The 18,704-nt window shown below is 40.2% G+C and overlaps 3 protein-coding genes across 3 annotated transcripts; 2 read left to right on the top strand and 1 right to left on the bottom strand.

Moving 5' to 3' along the window:
* Window positions 1-554: 554 nt before the first annotated feature.
* Window positions 555-7,761, top strand: LOC149394258 (protein transport protein SEC23 E-like). Its single transcript, XM_089616834.1, has 12 exons — window positions 555-1,436; window positions 1,830-2,003; window positions 2,696-2,857; window positions 3,236-3,378; window positions 4,371-4,446; window positions 4,553-4,725; window positions 5,376-5,457; window positions 5,580-5,657; window positions 5,869-6,030; window positions 6,132-6,395; window positions 6,492-6,596; window positions 7,307-7,761. Exons 1-12 carry the CDS (start codon window positions 717-719, stop codon window positions 7,451-7,453), a joined length of 2,286 nt encoding a protein of 761 aa, XP_089472960.1. The 5' UTR covers window positions 555-716; the 3' UTR covers window positions 7,454-7,761.
* A 2,035-nt stretch (window positions 7,762-9,796) lies between these two features.
* Window positions 9,797-16,268, top strand: PRD1 (putative recombination initiation defect 1). Its single transcript, XM_089618304.1, has 9 exons — window positions 9,797-10,261; window positions 10,665-10,774; window positions 10,875-11,050; window positions 11,348-11,653; window positions 11,900-12,863; window positions 12,962-13,673; window positions 13,761-14,035; window positions 14,118-14,787; window positions 15,157-16,268. The coding sequence occupies exons 1-9, from the start codon at window positions 9,797-9,799 to the stop codon at window positions 15,367-15,369; spliced, it is 3,891 nt and encodes a 1,296-aa protein (XP_089474430.1). The 3' UTR covers window positions 15,370-16,268.
* Window positions 16,269-16,338: 70 nt separating this feature from the next.
* On the bottom strand, window positions 16,339-18,620 carry LOC149394260 (Pentatricopeptide repeat (PPR) superfamily protein). Its single transcript, XM_089617300.1, has 2 exons — window positions 18,114-18,620; window positions 16,339-18,006 (listed from the first exon to the last, which is right to left on the bottom strand). Exons 1-2 carry the CDS (start codon window positions 18,456-18,458, stop codon window positions 16,867-16,869), a joined length of 1,485 nt encoding a protein of 494 aa, XP_089473426.1. The 5' UTR covers window positions 18,459-18,620; the 3' UTR covers window positions 16,339-16,866.
* Window positions 18,621-18,704: the final 84 nt, after the last annotated feature.

The raw sequence follows: 18,704 nt of genomic DNA on the forward strand, positions 1-18,704 counted from the left end.
TATATGTAATATATATAATGAGAATGTCAATTCTTAAAAAAAAGGAGTAACAAATCCCAATGAGTTTGTCTAGTAAGAGCGATTATTGATACCTTATGAATCTCCAATTCAATTTTATTTTAATGTAATTATTAGGATCATAATACACATCTTAAGTAGATCAAATTTCATAACAACAACATATGAACAAAACTTACCCATATCAATTAATTTATTAATATAATCTTATCTTATAGAAAGAAAGAAAAAAACCTAAAATATACATAAACATTAAAGTAAAGGGAATTCTCTCGTTTAAGACATTATAGTAATTCGTAAAGTAATCAGAGGCTGCACTTAAAAAACCCAAATCCCAAACTATTTCATCATATCTAAAACAATAAGTACATATATATTAGGAAAAAATAATTAAACTTATAGAAAGAAAGAAAAGCCTAATTCATTTTTCTACATAAACATCATAGTAAATTCTCTCGTGTAAGACATTATATTAATTAGTAAAGTAAAACCCAAATCCCAACCTATTTCACCATATCTAAAACAATAAATACATATATATAAAAAAAAAATAAAAATAAAAATAAAACTCCCACACGACACAACACAACCCCGAATCCAATCGGAATTGAATTGACCTTTCTCTCGCTATCATCACCCCCGACGATCACCACACAGAGCTCAGCTTCTCTTCTCTCCGAATCCCAGATCGGTCGGCGATGGCGATGGAGATGGGCGATCCGGAGGGGATCGACGGAGTCCGGATGACGTGGAACGCGTGGCCGCGGACGAAGGTGGAGGCGAGCAAGTGCGTGATCCCACTCGCGGCTTGCGTGTCTCCGATCCGATCCCACCCCGAAATCCCGACCCTTCCGTACACCCCTCTCCGGTGCAAAACTTGCTCGGCGGCGCTTAACCCCTACGCGCGTGTGGACTTCGCCGCCAAGATCTGGATCTGCCCATTCTGCTTCGCGCGCAACCACTTCCCTCCGCACTACGCCGCCATCTCCGACGCCAATCTTCCCGCCGAGCTTTACCCTAACTACACGACCTTGGACTACTCTCCGCCGCCGCCGGAGCACCAGCCGCTTCCTCCGCCGCCGGTGTTTCTCTTCCTGCTCGACACGTGTCTCATCGCCGACGAGCTCGACTTCGCGCGATCGGCGCTCAAGCGCGCTGTGGGGCTTCTCCCCGAGGCCGCGCTCGTGGGGCTTGTCTCGTTCGGGACTCAGGTTCAGGTCCACGAGCTCGGATTCTCCGATATGGCTAAGGTCTACGTGTTCAGAGGCACCAAGGAGGTCTCCGGCGATCAGGTTCTCTCCCAGCTCGGCCTCACCATCCCCGGGAGGAGGCTGCCGCCGCAAAACCCTTCCTCCGGCGGGACTGGGATCGATCGGTTCTTGCTCCCCGCCTCCGAGTGCGAGTACACCCTTGATTCGGTGAGGAATATATACACCTTTTTTTATTTTTCAAATTGAAAATGAGTATTTGTGAACGTTGTGAATGCCATTTGAAAATGAGTGGTTCGGATAGAATCGAACTTTTGATTGATCCTGGTACTTGGGAACCTGTGGATGAAGACATGGCCTCTCTGGATCCTATTGAATTTCATTCTGAGGAAGAACCTTGTAAGGATCGTATTGATTCTTATCAAAGAAAGACAGGGTTAACTGAGGCTGTTCAAACTTGGGGTAGTCTCTTGGTCGATAATGCCAGAGCCTCGTGGATATTAGTCGGGTCTAACCGGACACCATGGTTATAAAAAAAGATTAATTTTTTTTTTCGAATTGGAATTGTTTGGTTGACTTTTTTTTTGGGGGTTTTTATTTCAGGTGTTGGACGAGTTGCAGATGGATCAGTGGCCGGTGGGGCCGGGAAATCGGGCGTCGCGGTGCACCGGAGTGGCGTTGAGCGTGGCGGCCGGGTTGCTCGGGGCTTGTGCCCCCGGGACCGGGGCTCGGATCATCACCTTGGTCGGAGGACCGTGCACGGAAGGGCCGGGATCGGTAAGATCTTTCGAACCTGCCATTGTCATATGGGTCGTGTTTGGTTATAAAGATTGGAACTTGAATATTATTCAATTCCACCGCGTTATGAATTTCGTATAATATGGTACAATACGCCCCGAGATTGTTAATATTGATTGGAAAGGAAATACAATAGATATCAGACAACAGGTCCGTGCCCTTCTGATTCGGAATTCTCGTGCTTACAAAATGCTTTCAGACTATTTTTTGTTACTTCTTATGTACTAATTCTAGTTATTTATAAGCTAACTAACTTCTAGATATTCTATATTAACCCCTAACTTCTCTACTAAATACTCTAATGACCCTAATAACCGAGGTCCTAACATACTGCAACAAAGCCCAATTTTTTTTGCATGATTTGGAGATTCTTGATTGACGATTCAAATAAAAGAGAAGAATATATATGACTTGTCTTGAGCATAACATATCTGCCCCGGAGCGTAGAAGAGAACAGGAAATTTTGACTTGTGCACATAATATATCTGGTTTCTGATTTTTTTTTTTATCTATTTATAATTTCTATTCCAAATATGGGTTGTGTTTGGTTGAAAAGCTTGGAACTTGAACATTATTCAATTTCACTGCATTATGAAATTTGTATGATATGTTTATGAGGTTCTGAAAAGACTACAACAGAGCTCAAATATTTATGGTTACTTGTAATGTAGATTGTATCGAAAGACTTGTCGGATCCAGTTCGTTCGCATAAAGATCTGGACAAAGACGCTGCGCCGTTCTTTAAGAAAGCCGTCAAATTTTACGAGGGTCTTGCGAAGCAGCTAGTTAGCCAAGGTCATGTTCTCGACTTATTTGCATCTGCCCTCGATCAGGTGCGTTTCGGTCATTTTGAACTTTACAGTACTTCTCTTTATATGTGTCACTGTAATTTTAAGCCTTCAATTTATAATGGATGATCTACCATTAGCTCCTATAAGGAGTAACTGAGAAATCTCTTTGTATCTTAAACAAAATTAGGAATCCGTTGGATTGTTCGATTTTTGTATGTGCAGTTATTTTTTGGACGACCATTTCCGTGACAGACGCTGAATCAAGTTAGGAGTTAAAATTTAGCTTGTAACTTATACCGATTACTACAATTCTTAAAAAAAAAAAATAGTGCTTTTTTTAGGGGTGGCTAGATTTTGGACGTCACGGACAGAATTGCATGGAATACTATTGATTGACATCTGTATTTGATCACATTTTAGGTTGGTGTTGCCGAGATGAAAGTTGCCATTGAAAAAACTGGTGGCCTTGTCGTTTTATCAGAAAGTTTCGGTCATTCTGTATTTAAAGATTCTTTTAAGCGTGTCTTTGAAGAAGGAGAGCATTCTCTTGGCCTCTGTTTCAAGTGAGTACATCATTTAATTTACTGTTATTTGTTGAAGTTCCATTACTCAGTGGCAATTACGTTTAAGCTGTTTGTTAACACACTGGACTTAGCATAGTTTTCTTTCACATATGATGATTCTATAGTGTTCAGGTCGTCTATTGTGTTTGATTGAAAGTTGATAGTTTCTTTATGATATTAATTTGATCTCTATCTTATATGAGCGACAACATCAAAATTCCAGGAACAATGAAGTAGAGGGAAGCAATATTTCGCATGTCCCAAAATTTTACCTTTTTAGAGATTTTTTAATCGTACATATGGCATGTCCTTGGTAACCACACATACTACTTTGAAAGTATAAGTGTGACCCGTAAAGTGTCATATGTATGACTTTGGGATTACACGCTGTCACAACGTGCATGTTCTTATGTATGACTTTGGGATTACACGTAAATTTTTTAACTCAAGAGCTTTCGATAAGATGAATTGCTGTACTTTATCTTTTATTTTATCATGAAATCAATGTGTTATGAAACTAAGACTTTCTTTCTTTAGTAAGGAATGTAAGGAATAATTTCAGCGGACCTGGCTAGGGACGGGTCTAGTGCTTTGTAACTCCTTGTCTAAGGGTTTTTGTTTTGTTTTTGACTGGGGGTCTTTGGATGGCGTGTTGGTTTAGCATTCATTCCGGCCTCTTAATCTTTATCGCTTTTTGCATTGTACTTTTTCCGGCTGCGCCTGCGCCATGATTTTTAATAATATAAGTCCCGCTGTTTCTTTAAAAAAAATGATTAAGTTCAGCTGTGAAGATTGGAATTACTAGGGTAGTAGAGTTGTTGAAATCATTTCAGGCCTTAGACTGTACATAATGCTTTTTGCCTCCTTAAGCTTACATAATATCTCGTCGTGCTGCGATTCTCGCATTTCTCTCTCCGTTTTTAAATGTCAAATTAGCTCGTGGGCTCAGTAATGGCTTATTTCTGAACTTATTTATTTATTGTGTATGCTAGTGGTACCCTCGAGATAAACTGTTCAAAGGACATCAAAATCCAGGGAATCATTGGTCCTTGCACATCGTTAGAGAAGGTTAGATACTTACATGCATATATATATATATATATATATATATTATGTTTTTCTCGTACTACTCATGATAGATACGGAGCTGATTATGCTAATGAACGGTTTTCAGAAAGGACCCTCTGTATCTGACACTGTAATTGGCGAAGGGAATACAACCGAGTGGAAGATGTGTGGCCTTGACAAAAGCACTTGCTTCACAGTTTTCTTTGATCTTTCATCAAGTGACCGGACAAATGCCCCGGGAGCTGTGAATCCACAGTTGTATTTGCAGTTTATCACGAGGTAAACAAATAGAAAATGCCTTCTTATTTTGTCTGCTTGTTTACAGATGCCACTCTCGTTTTAAGACTTTGGTAACAATCAGGATTGCAAATTTGGATAATTTAGGAGCTCAGGTTAACTCGAGAGACCCCTGGCTCTCCTAATACAATCCCAATCCAAGTGTTCATTTCCTTTCTTTAATAATTCGACCTCTGTTAAAGACTGATACAATGTCTAAATATTTTTTTTTAAAAGAAACATCGGAACTTTATTAGTTCAACATGGCAAAGCTGGAATACAAGAACTAGCGAGTACAAACACAAAGAGACCAAAACAAAAACATGAACCCAGAAAGACAAAAATTACAGAGCGCTAGACCAATCCCTAGCCAAATCAGCTAAAGAGAAGGACTTAAACTCATTACAGGAAGAAAAAAACCATAGGGCGATACAATTATCGATCAACCTATGCATGTTCCACATCTCATCCTTGAAAATAACCTTATTCCGAGTATTCCAAATTCCCCACAAACCAGCCAGAAACCCCGTCTTGGCGGCTGCGGCCCTCTTTGAGCTGAACCCTTTAAAGTTTAAACAATAACCCAATGCCTAAAATCCTCTGTTGTTGGTTTTCCTCTGCGAGTCAAAATTTTCTAATGCCTGGATTCATAGGTATCAAAACGCTGAAGGTAAATGGTTGCTTCGGGTTACAACTGTTACGAGAGCATGGATTGATACTTCTATTAGCTCGGAGGTGCTTTCTCTCTCTCTCTCTCTCTCTCAAGAATCCTCTTGTGCTTTTTCCGACCATTAGATGTGGTCAATGCTTCAAAATTGTTATGCTAACATGTAAAAAAAAAACACTTAACTTTTCAGGAACTTGTACAAGGATTTGATCAAGAGACCGCTGCTGTAGTTATGGCTAGAATGACATCCTTGAAAATGGAGTCAGAAGTATGGTTTGAGCTAAAACATTGTTGAGTTGCCTTATTTCTTTATTTATTCAATTATCATACATATATATTTGTTTATTGATGAGCACATAAGTGATGCTTAAAAGGTCGAAATTGAAAATAATAATATTAAAAGAAAATTGATTTTGATTATCCGATTTACATTCCTGTAATCTTAATTTTGACTGACATACTTGATTTTGTTATTTTAGGAGTCATTCGATGCGACACGGTGGTTGGATAGAACCCTAATTCGACTTTGCTCCAAATTCGGAGACTACCGGAAGGATGATCCTTCCTCTTTTCAACTAAGTCAATCTTTTTCACTGTTCCCTCAGTTTATGTTCAATCTCCGGCGGTCACAGTTTGTGCAGGTCTCAATTGCTCTTCCCATGCCCTCTCCTCTTCTCGATTTACGACGAAATGAAATTTACATAAATATGATTTTATTTTTAATCTTTTGAATGCTCTACAGGTGTTCAATAACAGTCCAGACGAGACGGCCTATTTCCGGATGCTATTGAATCGGGAGAATATTACAAACGCTGCGGTCATGGTTCAACCATCGTTAATAGCATACGGGCTTGAATTTCCGCCGACACCTGTCAAGTTGGACGTGTCCTCGATCGCTGTCAACCGAATTCTGTTGTTGGATTCGTATTTCAGCATTGTTGTCTTCCATGGAATGAGCATAGCGCAGTGGCGTAACTCGGGATTTCAGAATCAACCTGAATACGCGGTTTGTTTGTTTTTTACTTGGACCTGGACATTTCGTATGTGGCGTTCTCTCTTTTTCCTGAATCATAATCGATGCGACTGTTTTTTTTTTTTGCAGTCGTTTGCACAACTGTTGGAGGCTCCACAGTCAGACGCCAGAGCTATCATCGAAGAGCGTTTCCCGGTTCCTAGACTTGTAGTTTGCGATCAACACGGCTCACAGGTTTGGATCTTTCTTTGGTTTTTCTGATTTCGGATTTCGCTAGTTGCTTGTCTATGCTGGTGAACATGTCACGCGAGGAACATTTAAAATTCCTAAAATAATAATAAAAAAAGGTTATACAAAATAGCCATTTGAAATTAATTGATTTAGCAAAATATCCTCGGTTTTAAGTTTTTTTTTTTACCTAGATAGCCAAGGTTTCAGCTTTTTAGCAAAATAGCCATAGTTTCGCATTGTTTATAGTCGATAAATTTTTTGACACTGTATACAAGGTATCTACCTCTATATATAAATTCATTGACAGGGGCAATAAAAGTATTGATGTTTGGTACTTGCACATTTTTTCTTCTAAATTTTGGCTATCTCACTAAATTTAGACAAACCTTGCTATTTTGCGGATTTAGTAGTTTCAATTGACTATTTTGACTACAAGTAGAACAGGCTTTTTAGTTGTTTCTGGTGTCATGAAAGTTAATATTACCAAGCTACCTAGAAATTATTACTAATTTTTTTAGCATGTTACTTGTTACCATCTTAGATTTATCTAGATGAATTTGGTGGTGTCATTAGAGTAGTAAAATTACATGGATAGAGTCATTTTGTGTGATTGAATTGAAGTGTAGTCTTGAAATTTCTCTCCATAAACAACCCTTAATATAATTAAACGATTTCGATTATGTGACTTCAAATTGGGATAACTTGTTTGGCAGGCACGTTTCTTATTGGCGAAGCTGAACCCGTCAGCTACGTACAATAACGCCCACGAAATGGCTGCCGGGTCGGACGTGATCTTCACCGACGACGTGAGCGTTGAAGTGTTTTTCGAGCATCTGCAAAAACTGGCCGTTCAATCCTAAGAGCACGGACATTGAGTAGATAGTTTCTCGGCTAAGCGGCGTTGGGTTTTGGTTTCAAACCTTTGCGTTCTTTCCATTTGTATTTAAAGAGACATTCATTTAATAAGAAGAAAAAAAAAGAGCACTTCTTTAGGAGGGGAGCCGTGGAAGGGTGTAATCGGTTTTTTTTTTTTTTTTTTTTTTTTTTTTTTTTGGCGTTATTTATAGAATAACTACTAAAAAGATGAGCTGATTTTGAGTAATGTTTGAAAGGAAAAGGTGAGAAGTATTGTGTTAATTGTTGAGATTATTATATTTTTGCTCTTTTATTTGTTTCTTGGTTTTAAAGTTATATATAAATATATGCTGACACGTCTTGGATGCCACCTAAATCTTGTTGGACTGTTATTTTGCAAAAGGTGAACGTTGTTTTATGTATTTATTAGTTATCAATTTAATTTAATTGTGTGGTTAATCACTTGTGGATTTTTTGAAAGATTATTTAGAGATGGGATAGCGTGCCATAATAATTTGAGAGAGGTTAACTACATATATTATCGTCAACTATTGCACTAATAATAATAGTGCCTTGCATTTCCGGTTCTTCCAAAATATGAAAAATATTCTCCTAAAGTCTTTATAATTTTCAATTCTGTCATTCTGTCTAATTCGACTCCATTAGTTCAAGTCATTCTGTCTCATTTTTTGTCTCCAAATTCATCTTCTTTCTTGGTCTACTTCTTAAAGGGAAAAAAGCCAAAGTCATCTTCACTTCCGAAGGGACATAGCTTGCTTGACCTTGCTAGGAAAGCCGTGGAGCTCAAGCTAGTTTCATAATTCCAAGCCTCTGCCGATGAATTACGGCCCATCCCAAAGGATTTCGTGAGAGTCTCGAGATGATTTTTCTCTCGTATTAAGGCTTCGAGCATCAAGAGTAGAGTATATTCTTGAGAATATTGATGTCCATTTCCCAAAATACATCTTAACGATAAGCTATTTTACTCTCAAATTTGTCATCTCTGTGTTCATTTCTCTTTCCAAAACACCACAAAATTTCGTTATCCTACTCGACAATTTACGTATCGTTCGTATCAACTCACGCTTTTCCACATTCAAAGACCAAATTCGAGCTAGTACATGATGTTTATGACATTTTGTTAATTAAAAATTGTTGTTACGTTGTTTTGTTGGCTTTATTTTTTAGTGCAAGTGGTATGGAAAGATGTCGGATGTTATGTTTCATCTTCTGGATTGACATCTTTCCTCGTGTGTGCAGACAGTATTTCAGGCAAGTTTCCAGTTTCGACAGATTGCTTCGCTGGTGAATTATTGCTGAGTTATTGCCTTGCTGCTGTCTTCATTACAAGATATCTGCCTCGCTGGAGCCTTCATTGCAAGATATCCTCCGCTGCTATCTTCATTGCACGAATATTCTCTTTGATGGAGTCTTTACGTTGAGATATTCGCATGAGGCCGGGTAAGGAAACCCGAGATATCTTCCAGGATTGTCCAGCTGCTATAAAAGCCGTGTGCTCTCCCTTAGCAGCCTTGACACTTTTGATCAAACACTCAGAGCTCTTAGACGTGCAAGACCGGCGGACTGGGAGGCTGTGTGTTTTGGTTTTAAGTGGTGTACTCTCTCAAACACTATTCTACAGATTGAGTGTATGTGAGATTTGGGTTCTTGTGCCTTTCGTGATTGAAGGTTCACGTGCTTCTGAAGACTGAAGGTCAACCGAGCCAGGAGGTTGCTCGAAGGGTGGAATTGAGACGGAGCTCAAATTCAGGGGGAGTCCCTGTCTAGGTGATCACTGGTAGTAATAGTCTCTAGGTTTTATTGATTTGTTGATTGTAATCAGATATAACCTTGTGTGTACTATTGACTACAAGATAGTGAAAATCCTTTCCACTGGCAGCGTGCCCCCAGACGTAGGTGTGTTTCACCGAACTGGGTAACCATATCCTGTGTACTTTATTTCTGCACTTTTGTTGTTTATCCATATCTGTGTTCAAGCAAGTTGTCGGACACATTGTCAACACATTGTGTGCGACATCTTGCCTTTGCAACTAATCAGAATTTCAAAAATCATGCGTTAAATTTTTTTTTTTTTTTTGCTGGACTCTACCAATCCCGAATGTGCTCGTGTTGTGGTCGCGATGCCTCCGAGAAGGATATTTTTGTTCAAAAAGTAAAGATGCACATATTTTTTCAATTTGACCGTTCGAAATAGTATCATGATCAATTTAGAGGCAATTTCAAACATATTTTTTATTGTCAAATTTCTCGTTACTTTTTGAGCTCTTTTTCTCTCCCGCCAAAAGATTTCAATTGGGTGGGCGCTCTCTCTCTCTCTGCCTCCGGCGATGTACTCCGGCGGCGCAGAAGACGACCTGTCGGACTACGACGACGAGCCACAGCATTCAGTGACGGTGAGCAGCGATCCTCCGCCGTGCTGTCGTGGCCACCGATCAACAGTAATCCTTCGCACCGTCCAGGGCGGCGCAATCTGCCTCCTCTGCTTCTCGAACCTCGTCTCCGATCCCCTCTCCCCGACGCACCACGTGTCCTACGCCGTGTCTCAGCTCTCCCGCGCCATCTCCGATCCCCAATTTCTCCGATCACTCGTCGCCTCCCACCGCCGCCTCCTCGTCTCCCCAATCGCGCGCGCGCTCTTCTCCTCCGACGACTCCGCCCTCGCTGTCCAGCTACTCCGCCTCGTCGCCGCCCTCTGCTCCGCCGGCGACTCCCTCCGCCCCGACTTCGTCTCCGAGCTTTCTGCCCTAATCTCCTCCGCCTCCCACGGCTGGAGCCCTTCCCACTCTCATACGGTAACGCCGACCAAGTTTTTATTTTCATTTTATATTTGTTTTTTGGATGCTTGTGTGTTATATAAAGTTGCTTGGATTTTTGAGAATTAGCGTCTATTGAACTTCGCAGTTTTTCAGTACTGTGAGGATCTAGAGTTTGATATCTTTGTTTTCTATGGGTTTGAAGATTTTATACTCAATTTTGGAATCATTTCTGTACGAATTGTTTGTAGGTGAATTTCGCGGTTGGACATTGCTATGAGAGTTTATTGGTTTTAGTAGCTTTGTTTGTTTAGTTTCTGAGCCGTTTTGTTGGAGGTGAAATGGAAGTAAAAAAGTTCCGGTGCTGTTACTGTATGTGTGCACATTTTAGTCGAGGACGTTTTTTCGGTATCTGTTCTTGAAAGTTCTTTTAAATTTGCAGCTACATTGTTTGGGTTCTCTGTTAAACTGCCAGGACGACAATCCTTGTCGTTACATCAAAGACAAGTATGGTCTTGTTTTGAATCTTGTTAGAGGCCTTCGACTGCCGAGGTATCGAACACGCAACAAAGAGGCTTACGTTTATTAGTTTTTTAATTCACCAGTTGGTTATTTTTTAGTTAAAAAGTCTGTTATTTTCTCTCTGATGCAGCGATGAGATTCGTGGGGAAATACTGTTTGTTCTGTACAGATTGGCTGTTCTGCAGTATGCATCAGAAGATGAGGATGGGACTGATATGCTATTTTCGTTCCGTTCTAAATTGTTGCGCTTGTCATTGGATGCTCTGGTCAAGATCCAAAGTGACGATGTCCGGTTGAATTGTGTAGGTTTGTTGTCAATCTCTTCGGACTTATTATTATTATTGTTGATCTGTTCTAACCAATATTCTGTCCGAGTCCTCAGTAGCAGTACACTTAGCTGGTTTCTAAAAATAAGGAATGATGTTGGTGGTGGTTCATTTTTCTTTCTGGATTATTCTTACTAGATCATCACAACACATTGTTTTCCTTATATATGAAAAAATGTTAAAAGAAGCAAGTCAAGAATTCCGAATTTATGGCGTACTTACATGCTTTTCATTTTTTTTTTCTGGGTACTTATAACCGTCCACTGAAATTGTGTAGCGCTATTGACGGTATTGGCACAGAGAGGGTTCTTCTGTGATGGCTATTCAGTTGACAGCAATAATTCCAATGAGGCAGATAGCTTGATGCACGATGCAGATGATGGATATGAGGAATCACCTTTGAACATCTTATTTTCTGAAGCTATTAAAGGCCCACTACTTTCCACGGATAGTCAAGTCCAAATTAGCGCAGTGAACTTGCTCTATCACTACATTTCCGGGGGAGGTACATCGAGCGAAGATATCCAAGTCTTAGTGGAAGAAAACATCGCAGACTATGTATTTGAAATACTAAGATTATCAGGTAAGCTATGTTTCCTATGCGTAGCAAAAATTTATGATGAATTTGTTTGAAACATGGTCTACCATATGCTGCTCTTGGTTGTTTCCATTTGTAGATTTTTTTTCTTCTTCTTCTTAGTAATTGCGATGTTTTAGACTTGAATATCTTTAACTCTTACATGCCATCACTTCAAGAGTTAGCTCAGTCCTCTATGAAGTTCTCTTACCCAAATTCCCGGTTTAGCTAATAAATTATGTTAATCAACAGAGTGTAAGGATCCGGTTGTCAACTCTTGCCTTCAGGTTCTTGATCTGTTATCGACAGCTAAGCATGCCTTCAGCCAGAGGCTTGTTGTTGGTTTCGCGACTTTGATTCCAGTGTTTCAGTATGTTGCTGACATACCCTTTCACCCAGTTCAAAGTCGGACACTAAGGCTGATATGGAACTGTGTGTCTGACTATCCCGGAATCGCATCGGCTTCTCAAATAAAGGAACTGGTTATTGCTTTGACCAGGATGCTTGAAAAGCATGCTCATGGAGAGATGGGAATGCTTCAAGAAACGTTTATGATGGCTTGCTCAATATTTATCTCTCTTTTAAAATCTCCACCTTCTCTTGGAACTTTTGATCTGGCAATTTCAGTTAAACAAGCTGTACAAAATGCTGTCTTTTCTTGTTTAAGTGTATCGGAAAAAGATACCGGTAAAGTCTTGCACGCTCTGAACCTACTAAAGGAGGTTTATGCCTGCACTCATGAAGAAACTTGTTCAGAATCCTGCTACACTGACTTGCGAGATTGCGTTTTGGATTTATGTACATCACATGTACTACCTTGGTTTATGAACTGCTTCAAGGAAACAGAAGAAGAAATAGTCCTGGGAGCACTGGAAACTTTTCATTCGGTACTGTTTTGGGAATCCGACATACAGGCCTCAAAATTTGCGGAAAATCTGGTTTCTTCCTCATGGTTCAGTTTTTCCTTTGAATGCATGGGCTTATTTCCTGCCAAGCTTATGAAAAATATGTTGTATTCGACACTCAGTTTGCTGGTAAATGTTATCCTTCGAAATGATTCTGGACAATCCATTAGAGATGCTGCTTCATGTCTGCCATCCGACCCCATCGATTTGCTGTTTCTACTCGGGCAAAAGAGCTCTTATAGTTTGGAACTCTCTTGTTCTCAATCTGCAATTTTGACAATCTTATACATCAGCTCTTTATATGACGAACGGTATCGGAACCTAGAATTTCTCACCATATAGCTCTTCAGATAGTTCCTAAAGTTATTGAAACCTCCTGTCATCTCATTATTTTCATTTACTGTCTCAGGCTTGCAGACGATAAGCTAGTTTTAGCTTCTCTGGAAGATTACATTCTTGTCAATGGAAGTGAATTCAGAATACAGGTCGCTGATGCATCTTTTGTATCGAGGCTTCTGCATCTGTATGGCTTCTACAGAGGCATTGCAAAGGCAAGCTACCAAATCCCCTACAATCCCGAAGCTGAAAGGATAATGGTCCAGCTAGTTCATAATGAGGACTGGGATTTAGTGTCAGCGCGGATTCATCCAATATCGTTGAAGTGGTTGTTTCAACAAGAGAAATTTTGTGAGCCATTGTCTGATCAGATACTGAAATTTTGTGAAAGTAATGTCCCATACGATTCCGACATCAATGTGCAGAGTAGATGTAATGTAAGTGTGAAAGCGATCGCCGAGTTAGTATCTTCAGGAGACAACTACGGAGCAAGAATGTTTGTCTGCTTATTGGCAAAGCTGGCGAATGAAGAAGCTCAAGAAAGTGATATAGTCCATGTGACCACTCTCATCACAAGAATCATAAACATATGTCCAGCTGCGTCGGATGAGCTTTGCTTGGAAAATGTTGGGAATGCAATACATAATATTCTGTGTGAAAAATTCCACGCTTTATCATCACAGATATCTACACCCTTGCTAGTTTTGATTTTCAACCTTTTATCTTTGGCGCACCCTGAAACCCTTTTGGATGATGATGAAATCTGGGCAGCAGTGATAATGAAGGTGAATAACTTTCTATATTAAGAAATTTGCATACGGGCTTAAGTAAACTCATAAAATAACTGTGTTTGTTTGTGTGTTTATGTGCAGTTAATAGAATACGCCAGTACCGACCCTGCAAGATGGACAAACGACAATCTCATAGTTATTGGAATCCTTTCCGTAGTATTAAACCACTCAACCATCAACACACTCACCGAAGCTTCTAAAATCATTCTTTTTAACTCCTCTTTGATCTCAACAATCGACAACATGGTTCACGAAGCACGTCAAAAGGGACCTGCCATAGTTGACCTCGACGAGGGAACAAGCTACGGAGAAAAAATTATATTTGTACTTCTACTGAACTACTTCTCTTTAAAAAGGTCAGATCATGCAACTCACTGAATTTCATCGTTTTTTTTATATCGAACTAACTTTGTTCTTTTTTGTTTTTTTTCCCTCTAGCCTATGTGCCATTCTACCCGGGAGCATAGATTGGCAGAGTTTCCTCGATCCGCCCGACAGGACGCAGGAACTTTCGCTGATCGGAATCCCTTGCCATGATTTGTGCAGACTAATGTATTTCGGACCCCCTCTGATCAAGCTCGTTGCTTCCCACTGTTTGCTGGAGATGTTTGCCGGGATATCCGACCAAATAAACACAGAACCCGAAGAACTGAAGTGCACCACCGAGTACCTAATGTCTGTGATAACTATACTGCAGGGCTTCGTTTTCTACGAAGACCAAAGGGTGGCGCTGAATTGCAGCCTCTGCGTATCGTTGGTTCTCGGGTGTGAAACGATGGACACGCACGAGAAAGTGGTGAACAGAAGGAATAGTTGGAGTAGACTGATCGTAGAAGAGCTCGCGGTGTCGCTATCATCTCCGTTGTTAGCGTCGAGGTCTTTCATTAGTCACCACAAGCCCGCAATTCACGTTGCTATCGCGTTGCTGAAACAGGATAAGGTCCCCGATTGGATGGGCTCCGTGTTTGACGAGAACTGTGTATCCGGAATCATTGAAAACCTCACAGTCGGTAATGTATCATCGGAGATTGTTGTTTTATTTGGGGAGCTTCGGAGACAAGGGTTGTTGAAGACTGAACAACTCGGAAGCCTTAGTAGGGTCCTCCAGGTACCAACTTATTAGTGCTCTCTGTCTTGCCTATGAAAGAAGAACGTGAAAATTACAGGAATTATGTTCTTTTAAGTGCAACATTCTCAAAATGGTGGCTGTTTTAAATCATTTAAAAATAGCGTTTTTTTCAAGCTGTAAAAAATTATTTGAGATTATTAAGAAAGTTTAAACAGTAACAAAGTTAAATGAAACTCAAAACAGTAAAAACTCGTGTGATTATTTACAATTTGGTAAATACTATTTTCAATAAAAACTTTTAATATGTAATTTTCACGGTTAGTTTTAAAAATGTACAATCACCTCACGAGAAGAACACTGGTAAAGAAGCTTCTATGCTCTTTAATATGTTGTTTTCTGATATCTCAGGCTTGCAGAAAAAAGTTGTACACAGAGAGCTCTAAAGGGGAAAGTGAAGACGAGAATGTGAAGAAGGTGTTCACAACGTCGGGTGATTTGGGAGATATTTGTGAGTATCTTATCTGGTTGATGTCATCTAGTTCATTCCGAGGTAGGAACAGAACTTTGTTGGAAGAAATAGAGACATATTTTAGATCTTCAATGATGGAAAATGAAAGTTAAGGGCATTCCATATGGGTAACTTTTATGTTGAAAAAAAAAACCACATAGATCAGTGTGGAGGATCCAAAATCGATAAATGTAAATAGACTATCTGCTTGTAGCTTCAACACAGGTATTATCATATCTAGTGCAGGTCTGTAAGAACTGCACGGTATAGTTTCAACAGGGGAAATTTTGAGACGCATATATCTTGTAATTCAAAGCTGATACACTTTAAAAGCATCTCCTTTGTTCGTTAGAGATTTAAAAAAATTAAAAATAAAGTCACTAATTCTGCTTGTAGTTATGGAAATGGCGACATCATTTGTGATGAACATGGAAACAAAATAAAATAAAGTGTTGCGATAGATGTCCTTTTTCAGCAAGCTTGGAGCCGTTGGTCTATCTAAGCAGCCACAAAGGCGACATCTTGGCAAAGGGCTCTCAGCTTTCCCATTGGCTCTTGCAATGGACTGCTATGCTTGATCAACTGTCCTCTTAACGACCTGCTTTTCATATAAAACTCATTCACTAGAGAATATAGTGTTACCCGAGTTGGTCGCCTTACAGTTTTTGGGGTCATTTTCGGGTTCGGATTCCATTAAAGGACAAAGGAGTACAAGCCGGTCAAGCTAGTGCACTACACCGAGGGAAAGCCATTAAAGATCCTTACTCTTGGAAATCCCAAGTTGAGGCATATAGGTCAAAACCCGTGTAGGATTTCTTGTATAGCATCAGACACATTGGTGAACGGAAAACTTTACTGGCGGGACTGGTTTGATCAACGGAGAAAAGTGTCGCTGGTATAGTTTCCTTCGAGCTCTCTTCCGAGGAATCCCATGTCATCCCTCAACCTGTCAGCTTGGGTTTAGACAAGTTTCTTAGCATGTGGTGGCTCTGGATTGCCATCTTTCAGTTGTTCCCACAGAGTCCGAAATCGTCGTTCTTGCGAGGAGCCTCAGTAATGTTAATTTGAGGTACTCTCTAATCTACTTATGAAATGTTGCATGTTTTATGCTGTTATAATATTACAGTTAAAGCATCGCCAATTGAGGGTCTCTATCTTGATTCCTCCTCTTCATTGCTTTGCCCTGCTTGAACACATGTTTGTTTTCAGACATTACAGAAATGAGGTACGATACAAATAATGAGATCTTAATTATGATGATATTCTACAACATCAAAGATTCAGGCAACGAAAAAATACGCAAGCAGGTTGTTTACACAAAGTGGCCAAACTAAATTGAATATGTTCCTTACAGAAATTCATTCATATCTCTTTAACTTTCGGGTAAGCTAGTTCTAGAAAATAACATTTTCACGTATATACTTGCAACATTCTCTCACCTCATGTTGATTTCTCACAGATTAGAATGCAAAAATGTTTGCACTGAAAATTTGCAGAAGTTGTAAAACGCTTTGTATTTATCGTTTAAATATGTCAAAAAGCACCTGCGATTCCTCTCTTTCAGCCGCGCATATAGCCATTGGACGGTCCAAATAACGCTGCCTTATTAGTCATCGTCCTTTGTGTCTACGCACCAATTCAATCAGGTTATTGTAAGTCCAAGTCTCATTTTCTCTAACTTCACCAGGAAGCTCCGAGAAAGTAGCTTCGCAGCTTTTAAGGAAACTTCCCTTTCCAAACGCACGAAGAACAAGAGGATCAGTGTTCATCTCCACAGGTTGATCCAAAACCTCGTTCGTTTCCCACGCTTCTAAAACCCGAAACCCATCAAAACCCATATCGATCGCATCAAACAGAATCCCAACAGAGATCATGTCGGGATCCACGGAGTGTGCCAGTTGGATAAGGGACGCTCTCAGGTGTGTGAAATCTTTTTTCTTCAGGTGAATCAAGCATTTAATGTTCATTATCGTCACATTCCACGGTATATGCAATTCTTCCATCTCCCCGATAACCGAATCCATGCCTTTTCGACTGAAGAGACAGGCGTGCGAGAGAAGACGTAGACACCAAAGGAGGTCTCTCTCTCCGAACGTCGACGATATCTCGACCCCCAATCTCTCTATCTTCGAGTACATCAAGTTCTCAATGTAAACCCCGGCTATTTTCCTGACCAGATCGTCTGTCAGAGGAGTTCTCATCTTCAAGGCTCTGTAGTAGAATTTTTCCATCTTGTCGATGATCCCGAATCTCGCGTAAGTCTCGATCATCACGAGAAGAGTCGAGGGGTTCAAATGCATGTTCTTCGAGATCATAGTGTGGTATATGCTCTCCATTCTCTTCAGCAAAGCGCCGCGCGAAAACACCCTCATGACCGTGTTATACGTGATGTGGTCGGGCGGGCATCCATTCAGTTTCATCTTCACCAAGCACGCTCCGATATCGTCGTACATTTTTCGTTCCGCGTAAGCTTCGATGAGCCCATCGTATGTATCGCTCTCCGGCGCCACGTTAAAGTCTCTCATCTCATTAAGATAAAGCAAAGCCTCCTCGAATTGGCCTTTCCGAGCGAACCCGTGAATGACCGAATTGTAAACTTCCAACGAGAGGCTGAGACCGAGGCTCTTCATTTCTCGAAGTGATATTAGTGCTTCTTCCATCAGACCCTCTTCGCTCAAGGATTGTACTATCTTGCTGTAATTCAGTTCATTACTCCGCGAGTTTTCGATGCTCTTCCACATTTCGAACACCTGCAATAATTTAGAAGCTTTCTTGGCTTCAGATAACTTAATAAGGAGGCCAAAAACAAGAGAGACAATAACACAAACAGATAGAGTGCAATCAAGGAATAAAGAACCTGAGGAATTTCGTTGGCCCTGGAAGCCTTGGTGAGGAATCTAACGACGGCCCAGAAATGGTCTTTGGTCCAATCTCCATCCTCTTCGAGCATTCTCAACGGGCAAGATCCTTCTCTGGTGAGCCTATTGAGCAGAGTTTTGAAGCCTCGGTGGTCGTGGAAAGTTTCAACGAGAAGGGTTGTGTGTGGGTCTGAAGAAGAAGAAGAATTGGAACGCAGAGAAGAGAATGGTTTGGTAGGGTTAGAGAATTTCAGGGTGACAGGAAAGAGGAAGCTATAGCCATTGGTGGACGGAGTGAATGGAGTTACAAGCGAAGATGTTTTCACGGCGTTCAGAATCTCCATCTCTATCGTTTCATTTTTTACGAACCTGAAAATATATGAACGTGTTTCCGTTTCTATTATTATTTCCTTTGGTATTTGAAAACAAAATATCCTTTTTCTTCTTGAGAGGTTGATGATGTTCTATTTGTTCTACTACTAATAAATAATTACAGCACAAATTTGATTTATCATTCATCTATATTATATTCAATCCGTAGATGATTGAAATATAAACATTTTAAATTTTGTTACTATTATCTAACTAAT

The sequence above is a fragment of the Urtica dioica genome, chromosome 6 (genome assembly GCF_054948205.1).
Source record: "Urtica dioica subsp. dioica isolate 48M chromosome 6, U.dioica_male_clone48M_v1_H2, whole genome shotgun sequence".
NCBI lineage: Eukaryota > Viridiplantae > Streptophyta > Magnoliopsida > Rosales > Urticaceae > Urtica > Urtica dioica.